Source organism: Scatophagus argus, chromosome 8, assembly GCF_020382885.2.
Source record: "Scatophagus argus isolate fScaArg1 chromosome 8, fScaArg1.pri, whole genome shotgun sequence".
Classification (NCBI taxonomy): domain Eukaryota; kingdom Metazoa; phylum Chordata; class Actinopteri; family Scatophagidae; genus Scatophagus; species Scatophagus argus.
In genome coordinates, this window is record NC_058500.1 from 15,758,796 (window position 1) to 15,771,720 (window position 12,925).

A 12,925-nucleotide genomic window follows, 5' to 3' on the forward strand; every position below is an offset into this window, starting at 1 on the left:
CACACTCTCCACTCTGCTCTCACTCTCTCTCTCTCTCTCTCTCTCTGTCTCTGCTGTTTTGATAGTGACGCAGTTATCAGGCTGTCAATTCTAATCTTGTCTTGCCAGTGCAGAGCTGTCCATTCAGAATTACAGCTACCCCCTCCTCCCTATCTCTCTTTCCCCACATCCACCACCTCTTCCATCTACCCCCCAACTCCCCCCTCTGTCCCTCTCTCTCTCTCTCTCTCCCTCTCTCTAACCCCCTCTCTTTCTCCTTCTCTCTCTCTCTCTCTCTCTCTCCCTCTCTCCCTCTCTCTCAGACAACAGAAGTGCTGATGGGATGAGCAAGCTACAGCTGACACTATAGTTCAGTCTTTTGTTTGTAAACTATAAACAAAGTACATTTAGACTCTGCTGATCTGTATAGGACATGGTGGTTTCAGCTAGTAACAGCCACATGCTCTTTACAGATCTGAGTGTTTATACATTGCATTAAGTATTATAAACTGTCATGTGCTGAAAGCTGGCATAGAATATTTGCACAGATTTACAATCTTCTTTATCTGTGACTGGCAAGTCGCTGATTTAAATCAAAATGTTGTCAATTTTAGACAGAGTTCCTGAATGGCTGTTTGTGTTTAGACAATATTTAACTTTTGAGACTTTGTTTGACACTTGTGTAATATGGTGTAACTATCAGATTTACACCTCTAGAAGTACATCATATAAATGGTCCTTTGACCAGAACATTGACTTAATAAATAAATTCTTTTGTTTTGCATCTGAAAAGCCTCTCCTGCCTTTTTTTTTTTTTTTTTTGTCTGTGTGCAGGCAATTTTTCTTTGACATGGAAATGTTACTGCGTCTTAATTACCCCCTTTTAGACAAAACATGTCTGTAGTTTGGCTGGCAACCTAAAGCTAAAGCTCCAGTTAAAGTAGTGCAAGAGCAGGAAAAGACGATGACCTGAAGCAGACCCCAGCGCATATTCACTGCAGTTCATGTTAAGTGTTGTGACCATTCAGCACCTCCCTCCCCCTGCCAACTCATCTGACACTCAGTATTATAACTTAAATAGTTAATATTTATAAAGAAGTGGAGCCTGTTTGGGTTCCTGAGCTGAGGGGATATTTCAGATCTATATTTCTGAGATGTATTTGTGATTTGGGGCTAATTAAATAAACCTGACCTCAGATTCAGGATTGGCTGCTTTTTTTTTTCTTTTCTTTTTCTTTTTTCAGGGCTAGTTACCAATATTTGGATCTGATACACATTTGTGTTAAAGATTAATTTAAATCTTTGTATGTGTTTAGAATATCTAGTGATCAAATGTAGCTAAGCACACCTTACTACTGTCATGTGTGGATTCCTATAAGCAAACTATCGTGTACGACTGTGATCCGTTCTGTTGTTCAGAGGATATACTTGTATTTCTCATATTACTTGGAATGTCTGGCCTAAAAGTAGAATAAATAACATCATGTCACATCACAATATCTCCACCACAACTACAGTGTTGCAGGACAGGAGATAAATGTCCAGCGGTCTAAAATACAAATGGTAGACTTCAGCACATCAGAATCAAAGAGCTACTTTACAGACGCACCAATTTGCATCAATAGTCACACAAGGAGGCATCCATCGTAGAAAAGAACCAGATAGCAATCTCTGCTCCGACGGTATCAGAAAATAGACCAGAATGCCGTGCAGATGTTGTGTTATGAATGAGGGATGTTGACTATCTCTTTTTCTTGACTGACAACAGCAGCTGTCATGATCCTTACTGGTCCCTGCAAAAGAGAAAACTAGGGAGAATAAGCTTGATTCTGTATAGTGGATGCATGGTGGATATTTCATTATCCACCATCAATGACTTGTAGAGCCAGCAAGTAAAACCATACAGATGAATGTGTTTGTGATTAAAGAGGAAGATACAAAAGTAACATGATACTTCAGCAATATTTGAGTGAATTTATCCGTATTTTATCCACATGAAATTATTGAAATGCACAGTCGATTATCCAATTTAATTGATACAGTAGATTAAATCAGATACGTGAGATTTCTTGAAACTAACCTAAAAATCAGACCGCTGTGAAACACAATCTGACCTCATAAGTCTTTCTTACTGAATACAGTATGAATGCGCAGTTGTTTCTCTTCATTTTTCACTTTTACTTTTTGTCATCTCTAATAAGATCAAATCATCACAAATTGACTGAATAGCTTAGTAGAGAAATCAAATTCAGTAACCATGAAGCTAGTTAATTATTGTAATGCAATTATTTTTTATATTTTTTTTATATTTTTTAAATAGGACTCTGTGCAGTGAATTTTACCCCGACTCTTATGTTTTTTCCAAAGGTATTCTGGGAAAAGTAGGAAGATGCTGATTAGACAGATTGAGGAAATGTGAAAGATTGCTTATGTATCTAACAGAGCATGTAAGCGTGATTTTGTCCTCTGTCTCTGCTTCTGAAGAAAAATTCTTAACACTGTTTCACTGGGCTGAGGTTAGCTCTGGCTTACTATACTCCTTTGTGAAGTACGTTGAGTCATCATCATTTATTTTTTTTTAAATCTGTATTAATTTTTTTTTTAGTCTTTCACTGATATTTCATCTTCCTCTCTCAGCCTCCTATAAGCCCTGATGAATGTCTTCCAATAAGAGAGGAAAATTAAAAAAAATAAAGGAAGAATATACCCTTCTCTTGGTTGATTCAATGTAGCTGCAAGCTGTCAAGTGTCATCACTCTCTTCTCTGTGTGAATACATGTGAATTTTCCCGGAGATTATTTTGCCTTCTTTTTTTTTTTTTTATTTTGTCATTCCATTAGCTCTACCTTCAGTTTATTCTATTTTCACTTCAAAGGCTCGGTTGGAACAGATGTCGTTTCAAATGCCTGTCTTCTGCCTCATTGCCTAAAAGTGAGGGATGATTATTTTTTAATGAAACCAGGCATACTCACACACACACAAAAAAAATTACCTGTAAGCTGTGAAATAGACAAGCAATACTTTCACATCACCCTGAATGAGAACATCCATTCATTTCCGCACACCACAAAAGCCATTTTGAAGTTTTTCTTTAGCTGCCAAATGTGCTCCTGGACCTTGAATTTTGATTAGTTAATTTCATGCTGGGTGGAATACAGTGTGTTGTTGGGCCGCAAATGCTTTGCTGAAACAATGCGATTTTCAGAGGCAATCATTTCCTGTTTTCCAATTGACAGTTAAATGGGGAAACATGGTTGTTTCTTAATCCTGTGATAAGTATACATTAGATGGAAGTGAACATCTTTAAATGTCCTCAAGTTGCTGTTTGATACTCACATGGGGACAAATCTTTTACATTGCCCCCCCCCCCCCCCGCTGAGTTTTAACAGTGAAGCCCAGGATCAGTGGATGGAGAACATTCAAAGCTGTTTAAAATTTCTAAAATGCAACCTGATGACATAAGAACTTGGTCTTGGAGATGTGTTCACCCTCACTTTGCTCAAGCCCCTAACAACATTTGAGCTCCTCTCCATAACCCATAAATATCTATCACTGAACATAATAGCTATGTATATCATTATATATTCTATATGTCATTATATGTTCTATTATATGGATGGAGATTGGATTGTTTTTTCCTGCCTTTATAGCAGCCAAGAAATCAGGTTAACTTATGTTCCACCGATACTAATAGCAACATCAAGCCGTCACTTCCACCTCACCGTCTTCCCTCAGCTGCACCTCTTCTCTCTCTCTTTCTCCTTATCTCTGTCTCTCACTCCCCACTCCCTTTCCTCTCCCTTTTCTCCCTTTTTCTTCTGTGCTTGATGTGTTCTCTCCTCAGCAAAGAAGCCAATTTCCATATAAAATCACAACCAGGATCAGGTGACCTGGATTTGACTCCCAGTCAAAGTCCCTGCACGGAAAATGAAAAAGTATTCATGTGTATTGGATCGAGTGCATCACACAGATGTGAGCGGTTTTTGCCTCCTGAAAATGTAGTGAGATTGCAGTGTGTTATTGTTGACAAACCAACTGGGTACACACTATGAAATATATAGATTTAATCTTTTTATGGTTTCCCCAGAAAAGGGAACTGAATTCTTTGTGATCTACATCAAAGACAAAATGAAGATTGAAAGAAAACTCCAGAAAATATCCACAAATACAGCAACTTAACAACTGAAGAAGTCTTTCATACTCATGTGAAAACAAGTGCAACTGCTACCAATGCGATTTTAATTAACCCAACACTGTCTCCCTCCTTCATCTCATGTTGTTTCTCCAGAACCACACCTTTCTACACCCATCCTAAACCCCAGAGGCTAACCTGTCTCACTGACGTCCTGTTAGTCTTCATTCACCCATGTCCGTAAATTGATCTGTTTTCTTTTCTCGGAACAAGCCTGCTGCTGCTCTTCACAGAACTCTACTGTTTTCACCCTCTGCCCAGCATTTATTCAATGTTCTATTTGGCTGTTTCATTGATGGTGTGTGATGCAATGTGCATAGTTGTTAATGGTGATTATTTAAGCTCAAAACAATATCTAGACTTCCTCATGCAATCATTGCATCATGTCCTTAAACACTCCTCGAGGTTCTTTCTGTAGTAGCTGCAGCAACTGGGTTACTTTCTTCAACTGATTTCTGACCAGCATTGCCATTTTTGTCTCTTTCCCCCCCTTCTCTCATTTTACCTCCAGATAAGTAGTGAGAAGCGGGCCTCAGCAGAAATGATGAAGCCCAAACCTAAACCTCAAAAGAAGAAGAAGAAGAAGGACCCCAACGAGCCACAGAAACCTGTGTCAGCCTATGCGCTCTTCTTCAGAGACACCCAGGCGGCCATCAAGGGCCAAAACCCCAACGCCACCTTTGGGGACGTGTCCAAGATTGTGGCCTCCATGTGGGACAGCCTAGGAGAGGAACAGAAGCAGGTACAAAATATGGAGGTCTAGAATACCTAAATAAAATGAATGGAGAAACACTCAGAAATCTATGGTGAAAATTGCAGAAGTGATTAAAAGGAGGTTTTTTTGGGTGTCATTTCATTGGCACTATCAGCATTTATGTTGGTGACTAGCGTGTCCACACATATCCTGTATGTAAACTTATATATAATTCCCATGTTTGCACAGAGACAGACAAAGAAACAAGCACTCATGTTCATGCAAATTCATGGGCGCAAACACACACATTCTGGTACAACCAGTAGATGGCATGTACACTGCAGCTGGCGAGCAGCCTTTCTCTCGTATTATGTGCTGTGTAATTACCAGAACATTGCTGTGAGATACAGCTCACCTTAATGAGCTACTTCTTCTCTTTCTAAAGATAATCCATCCGCTTATCCCCACTCCCCTGACTCTCATAAAAATGATTTTCTTTCTAAATTTAATTCTAGCAAAGGCCAAGAGAGGAGGGGGTGGAGCAGTAGTCTGTGGAACAGCAGCCAGTAGAACAGTCTTTGACTAACAAAGTTGGACTTTTCACAGGCAAGAAATGGTCATCATGGGAACAATACAAATGCACCTAGGGAGATTTCAGGAATCTAGCACTGATATGTTATGCAAGGTGTAGATACTCTCATACCCACATGCTAGTGCATCCCTGCAAAAGCAAATAGTCAGATATGAATACACACACAACTTAACTGTCACAATACAAAAAGTGTCTTCTGAGTTTTTCTCTAGCAGCATCCATAAAAACTAACCAGGATTTTCCAGTTGAAAAAGCAAAAATTGTCCTCAAATTCCCGCAGAGCTCCAGGCTCCGGTGAGGTCCACACCTCCTGTGTCCCTCCAGCCTCTGTTGCTTATGCCTCCACACCATGTATCTTCATTGGCTCTCTGACAAGCAGGGTTGTGTGAAGTTCTCATTTCCACTCTCTTTATTTATATCTCTCGCCTGCTATTTTGATCCTGTGTAGAATACAGAATTAGTGACCCCCCCCCCACCGCTATTGTCTTGTCCTTGGATTTACCTGAAGGGCATCTCCGCTGTCCAGGAAGAGTAGTTTTTTTTGTTGCTATTTAACGTCATCTCCAGCTCAGCAGTGCTAGGTAGGAAATTCTAATGTTGACTGAGTAATGGGAGTTCATGTTTTTTTTTCTCACGGGTATTCAACTCCAAGAGAAACCACAGCTGATGGTTTATTATGCTATTAGCAATTCTTGGTGAAGAAGGTTTGCTTTTAAGAAAGGATACTGTAATGAGAAAGGATACTGTAATGAGTAGTATTTGACACGTATTTAAGAGTGCTGCTTCTTGTTAGTGTGGAGCATCAGCTCTGTGACACATAGAAACAGGACAGGATGAAACTCTGTGCTTTGTTGCCACAGACCAAATGTGTCCGTAGCATTGACAAGTAACAAAAGCTGGCGTCATTAAATTCATTCATTTTTATTCGATCAGATTATTTTTCTGATTTAGATCACAGTTTTACTGTTGTTGTACTGTTGCATTTGTTCAGACATCATTTTTAAAAAAATGTTTATATTTAGGTTTTGATAAAATAATCAAATCAGTACCAGTGGTGACAATAATACTAGTATGAATACATTTAGATACCCAGCCATACACAAAAAGCATGATTGATAAGTTCTTTGATTCCCTGCTGAAAAGCCCACTTCCTTCCCTTTCTGTTTTGCCTAATACACATGGTTTTGCTTGTATCCTTTAGAGCAAATAGCCTCATTTTCGGGCACTCCACATCCTACACAGACACCACCTGCGTGCACAAACTCGCATGTAAAAACACACACCCATATGCACTCATAGATCTACATTTTTTATGCAAGCAAACTGAGTTGATTCAAACACAGCAGCAGCAGCAGTTAGTTGCATGACAACAGAGGTTCGTACATCACAGTAACAATATGGAAGGCAGTTTCAAACAAAACTCATACACAGGCAGGGTTCATATCCTAATGTGCCAAATGACAACAACCATTCTGGTGTATCACTAATGTCAGTATGCTGATAGGAGTGTTATTGCGGAGCTAAAAGGAGAGAGAGACAGAGAAGTTCCAGTTCATTTCTCTAGGTGGATTGGAATGGAAATGATGTGTTGCTACAATAGAGGGAGACACACTGAGATGAGGGAGTTTTAGTGCTCTGATGAGGAAATGGAGATGTTCTGTACCATTGGCTCTGATGGAAAGGGAAACATTAAGGACGTTGTTCGTGTGTGTGTGTGTGGTGCATGATGTGTTTAAGAAATTGTTAGATAAAAAGTGGTGAGTGTGTGTGTGTGTATTGAGAGACAGACAAGTATGTGCGCTCATTTATGAGCATGTCAACCTCTCCTCTCACCCGAAGCCTCTTGTTTTGATTTGTTTTTGTTTTTTCTTCACAGGGGTACAAGAGGAAAACAGAGGCGGCTAAGAAAGAGTACCTGAAAGCCTTGGCCGCGTACCGAGCCAGTCTCGTTTCCAAGGTAACACTTATGACACACAAGCCCTGGCTAAGACTGATGATGGATTGGATGGAAAATCCCTGCTAATGGTCTGGGTGGGGCTTCCTTGGGATGAGGTGGTGGAGGGTGGGGGCATCTGATGCAAAAAGAGCTAGCCATATTTGGAACAATACCTGATTTCCATAGGGTGCAGATGTTGGGGGATGGGGATTGTAGTTGGTATGGTGATATGGTTGGGGGAGGGGTCAGCCAATCACAGCACACAGACATATGACCATAACATCTAACAGAGATGGAGGATAGAAAATGATGGCTCTCTCGTGTGTCATACATGATCTCAGGTTTAAGTCTGTTTTCTATGTATTTGTAGAAAACTGTACAATTATGCTATGCCGGCACACACCCACGTCAAGCATTAGATCACTGATTTCCTCCACCTTATCATGTACAACAGGAAATACATCCAAATCAACGCAAGCAATCATAAGATTTCCTGCTGTTTCTCTGACACCTTCCTGCTAATTCAGATCTATGACATCCCTTTTGCCCAGTGAATGATGGCACCTTGCATACACCAGCATAGTAGCTTTGGGAATAAATAAAGGCAAGAAGAAGGGCTGTGGATTGCATTGTTTAGTGCCGTCTTGTATTAACAACACACAATGTATTGTGGGGAAGATTCCTTTTGTCATTCCATTTGTTCTGCAGGCAAACAGCCTCATTTCTCTGCCTGGGCCCCTGCATATGTGTGCATGTGTGTGTGTGGGTGTGCGTGCGTGCATGTGTGCGAGTGTGTGTGTCTGCGCACGCGTCCCTCTCCTTTTCCCATCTATCTGTCAAGGTGTCTATTGATCATTACCTCAGCCCCAGCTCTATTCATACAAATGGGCTCTATTACCTTCTAATCAACAATGATGGCTGAAGATGAGCAATCTGACAGCTTATCATAGGGTCCTGAAGAGGGTGGGGTGGGGATGGAGGTGGAGGTAGGGTATTTCTTGGGTTCTGCACCTGCTCAGGGCGATACTGTTCAAAATAAGAAAAGGTGAAGTTTGGGCAATTTTTGTGACGTTTGGAGTTCTACTTTAAAGCCTTGCATTTCTATTCAACCTTGACCCTGTTTAGCCATCTGTCAACCTGTGCGTGTGTGTGTGTGTGCGTGTATGTGAAGTGATGCAAAATAAATAGTGAAAGCTGTCAGGCAGAGGATGGAGTGAAAATTAAATATATACAGTCTCATTAATTGAAAAAAGATTTGCTGTTAGGAGATTTGAGTGTCAGCTGTCCTGTTTAAACTGTATTGGACAGACGTACCAGACAAGCAAGAAACAAGCAGCTCTGTAGTGAAGGAGGTGACAAGAATTTGAACAGAACTGACCAGCACTGAGAAAGCAGTGAGGAAATGTTTAAAGGGAAACTCTAGTATTTGTCAGCCTGGATTTAATTTCAAATATTTGTCAATTATGACATTTCATCACGATAGCATTTGACACACCGCCTCTGTTGTAGAGATTTGGCAAGCAGGAGTGCAAGCTTTCCAAAAATAATCTACAATAAATTGAATGTGAAATGAATAGATAAATGTTTTGGGAAATATAATAATTCATCTTCTTACGGGAGAAGACAGAAAGCACTCTTGTGTCCATCAACTTGCTATGAAGCTGAAGCCAAGAGATGGTTTATCTTAGCGTGAAATAAAAACTGGAATCAAGGGGAAACAGCTCGCTATGTCAATATTCTCATCCATCTCTTGGCCAGAAAGGGAATAATACTTTAAAACCTCGTCTTCAACAAAAAGTAAAGACACAAAGTAGTCTCCTGGAAGTCCCTGCAGCTGCTGTAACAAACAGCATAGCATAGTGATCTACATCCCTTTCAACTTGTCTGACTTACCAGCTGTAAAGTAAGACCCGGATTGACAAAGAGCAGAATTTCCCTTTAAGATGCAGATCAGGGCTGAAGTCTTGTTTTAAGTGTAATGGATGCTGCAATTAAAAACAAGAGAAGAGCTGTGCTGTGATCAGGAACTCATGAATGGTGATTGATGTGTTATCGTGTTGTGTTGAAGGTTTCAGGTTCCAGGTACATGTCATTAATTGAAAGTTATTAAAATTCTCTTTTATTCATCAACAGACTTACAACGACCCTGAACCAAAAAGTGCCCAGCAGACGAGCCAGCCCTCCCACCTGCTGCCCCCAAAGCAGCCCCTGTACAGCGTGCCCCCACAGCCCTCCTCACCCTACCTGGGCCCGCCAGGCTCCTTCCCCCTTTCGGACCTCCAGAGCTATGCCGGACCACCCCGCCACACCCTGGCCCCAACCCTCAGCCAATCCCAGATGCTGCCGCCTAGCATGAGTGCCTCTCCCCCGGCTCCCTTCCAGATCAGCCCACCCCTGCACCCTCATGCCCAGCTCTCCCTGCATCAGAGCCCCCTGCTCAACCAGCCAATCCGCATGCAGCAGTCGCAGCCAATCATCTCGCACCAAATGGGGCTTCAGGCACCTCTGCATTCCCCTCCTCTCAGCCAACAGGTTGGTCTGACCATTATTAAAAATCTGTGAAAAACGATGACACACATCCATCTGCTAAAACTCCTCATATAATCACCAGAAAGTACAGATATTATCACATGTAATCACATGACTAATTATTTTTAATTAGTGATTTAGTGGCAAACTGACCATGTTCAGTTTCCTTCTGAGTGTGTGATGTCTCAGTCCAGCAGGGGGTCATGTTGTTGTTGTTTGTTCTCATCACGCTAACCAAGTGATGAGAGTAAATTGAGAGAGAGAAAAAAGTGCTTGTTCTACTTACACACTTATCTGATAAAGTCTTCTGACAACAGTTGGCCTCATACAGCATCATGGCTCAGCAAACTCAAATGGCCGGCCAGCTCAAAGCATTTCCTCTCCCCTCTTCGCTTCTTCGATCAACAGGGATTCTCCCACATGCAGGCTGATTACCAGAACAGTGTTGGAGGCTCACAGTCTCCAGGGGCCCCGAACCCAGTGCACGGCCAGAATCCTGACTGGGACAGCGAGTACTGCAACAGGGACTGCGGACCCAACCACTGCGGGTGAGTTTGTCACATCAGTTGCCAGTGTTGTGTTATGGTGGTGCTGAAAGTTAAGATTGTAATAAAGAAGAAGAAATCCCACTGAGTTAGCCTAAATAAGAATATCTTCATCTCTATAAATCCAATCTGGGACGTTCAGTTGTCGAGAATATGAAGTAGTTGTCTGACAGTTACTCATTTTCCAAATGAGTTGTGCTAAACTACTTCACTTTCACACTCAGAGACTCAGACAGTATTAATCATAAGCTGCGATTTCCCTGCTAAAGCAAAGCATCTCCTTGAAATTGAAATGAGTAATGCAGCAGTAGAACAATGCTATTACCCAGCTCGGAAAAGGTGTGACATCCAATTAAGTTTCCCTGCGTTTCGCTCAGCACCCACTGCCTTATTGAATCAAGCTATTCAAGCAGGTACAAGAGGAATGTTGTTTTGTCTCACACCTGAAACCTGGTGTTGCTGTTCCAAGGGGCAGCAGAGCTGGAAGTCAGTATCTCCTGTATTCAGAGCTGTACGTCAAATGGGATCACGTCTTGGTCAAATGATGTTTGATGCTTTTTGAAGTAGATTGAGTCTGTGCTTAAAATTTTCTCCCTCAGTGTCAGGTCATTGTAGTTTGCAGTTTTGGAGTGAGCTGAATTATTTTCAGTGTGTGGGTAACTGGAGAACAGACTTCACATTTGACATTTAAATACCAAGTGATCTGCAGATTCTTTTTTTTGACTTTGACTTTTGGCTTTTGTATTTTCTTTATATTAATTGATTGACTTTCATGTGGTGACAGAGTTTGTTTGTTTGTTTTTTGAGCTGCTTTCTTAGCCAGATCTTCCTTGATTCATAATCTGTCCAGGATTTCCAGGTGAAAATATAGGATACAGAGGAAATAGTGTTGAATTCACAGGTATCCAGACATACATTAATACTGCTTCTTCTTCCTCAGCAGTGGTATGGGAGCTCGGGACAAGCCTCTCTACCTCACTTGAAGTTGAAAGACCTCCAAATGTCAGACTCCAGGGAGCTTTCCAAGATAACGTCATCGATGTATCGGCTTCTAGACCATTTTGTTTTTCTTTCTTTCTTTCTTTCTTTCTTTTTTTTTTGAAATGGATTTTGAAAATCCCAAAGACTGCTACAGTAACTTCACCTATTTGCCAAGCACTTAGATCGGCCAGAAGCCTGAAGCACTTCTCTTGTTTTTTCTTCTTCTTCCTCTATTTTTTTTCTTATCAGCGAGCATCACTTTTTTTTTCTTTTTTTTAGGGGGGTGGGCAGTGTGCTTTAAGCTCATGCCAACATACTGGAAATGAAGACCAAAAAAAATGTCTTCTCATTTTGTTTTGAATTTTTTTGAGTTTTTTTTTTTAGAGATGCTTTCTCTCCTGCTTTCACTCCATTACTCTGTTTGCCATGGACTGCCCTCATCGGGGAGATGAAATGCTCTGAGCATACTCAAAGTGGAGGGGCGCTGGATAGAAAAGCTAATGCAGGAAACCAGAATATAGTCACCTCAGAGGGGATGGATGTACTTGAGGACAAGCTGAAACACCCCAACTGAGTGACAGCAAAGTGAAATTTTAATAAAGATAGTCACAAACACATAAGACATTTGTAAATCATCCTTGCCCATAGTAAAGGACTCCTTTCCTTTCTTTATCACAGAGTGATTGTAAATATCACCAAAATGGATCCCTCTTATGTGTGTATTTAGCTGCAGTCCCTTGCTTTCTTTTTTTTTTTTTAAACATTCTTTTTGTTTTTGGTTATGTGATTTCCGTGCAGGCGGATTCAGTGAGGGAATACACACACTAAAAGTTGTGTTGAAACTGTGTTCACTGGTCTTGCTTCTCTCCAAGCGAGAGAGAAAAAAGACTAAAAAAGCGCTCCATTTCCTCCTTAACTAGAGAGTGTCACTCTCTTCACATGGCCTCAGGACGTTGCAGAACTGTAGAGGTCAAAGGTTGATACCTCTCCTTTTAGCTCCTCCTCCTCCTCCTCCTCTCGGTCAGTAAGGACCGCCCTCCCACCTGTAACCCCGCCCACCTCTCGTTAGTCCCTACACCACTTGTACAGGTGAATAAAAAAAAAAAAAGTTGCTAAATGTGAAATGTTACTAAAGAAAAAAAATAACAGTGGGTTTTAAAGTTTTTGACTAGTTTTATTAGGTGTTTTAGAATTGTGTTGAACTCATCTTTATCATTTTTTGTGAAGAAAAAAATTTCTGAAGATTTTGTTTTTGTTTCGTTTTTTTTGTTTTGTTTTTTTTTTTTTCACTGTAGCAGGATTTGCGTTTTGGAGGAACAGTCATGGGGGTAGATCTATTAATTTTGTGTATAAACCTGCCAAATGTACTTCTTTAATTTGTAAAGCCAGTGATGAGAGAACCCATTTTGTTTTGTTGAATATCATATGTTTTACAATATGGTCATTCTATTTAATTTGGTTGCAGGTTTCACATCTA

General features: G+C 40.8%; 1 protein-coding gene across 4 annotated transcripts in view; it reads left to right on the top strand.

Annotated features, from left to right (window-relative positions):
- The window catches only part of LOC124062827 (TOX high mobility group box family member 2-like), a 73,246-nt gene extending 60,681 nt beyond the window's left edge, over nucleotides 1–12,565 (top strand). For 3 of the 4 annotated variants that reach the window (XM_046395830.1, XM_046395828.1, XM_046395831.1), the window contains 5 exons: nucleotides 4,683–4,913; nucleotides 7,334–7,414; nucleotides 9,527–9,925; nucleotides 10,331–10,470; nucleotides 11,408–12,565. In XM_046395830.1, the coding sequence (XP_046251786.1) occupies nucleotides 4,683–4,913; nucleotides 7,334–7,414; nucleotides 9,527–9,925; nucleotides 10,331–10,470; nucleotides 11,408–11,450 (894 nt within the window). In that variant the 3' untranslated portion in view covers nucleotides 11,451–12,565. The remainder of the gene's footprint in view (nucleotides 1–4,682; nucleotides 4,914–7,333; nucleotides 7,415–9,526; nucleotides 9,926–10,330; nucleotides 10,471–11,407) is intronic. The other variant, XM_046395829.1, reaches the window with a different exon arrangement.
- Nucleotides 12,566–12,925: the final 360 nt, after the last annotated feature.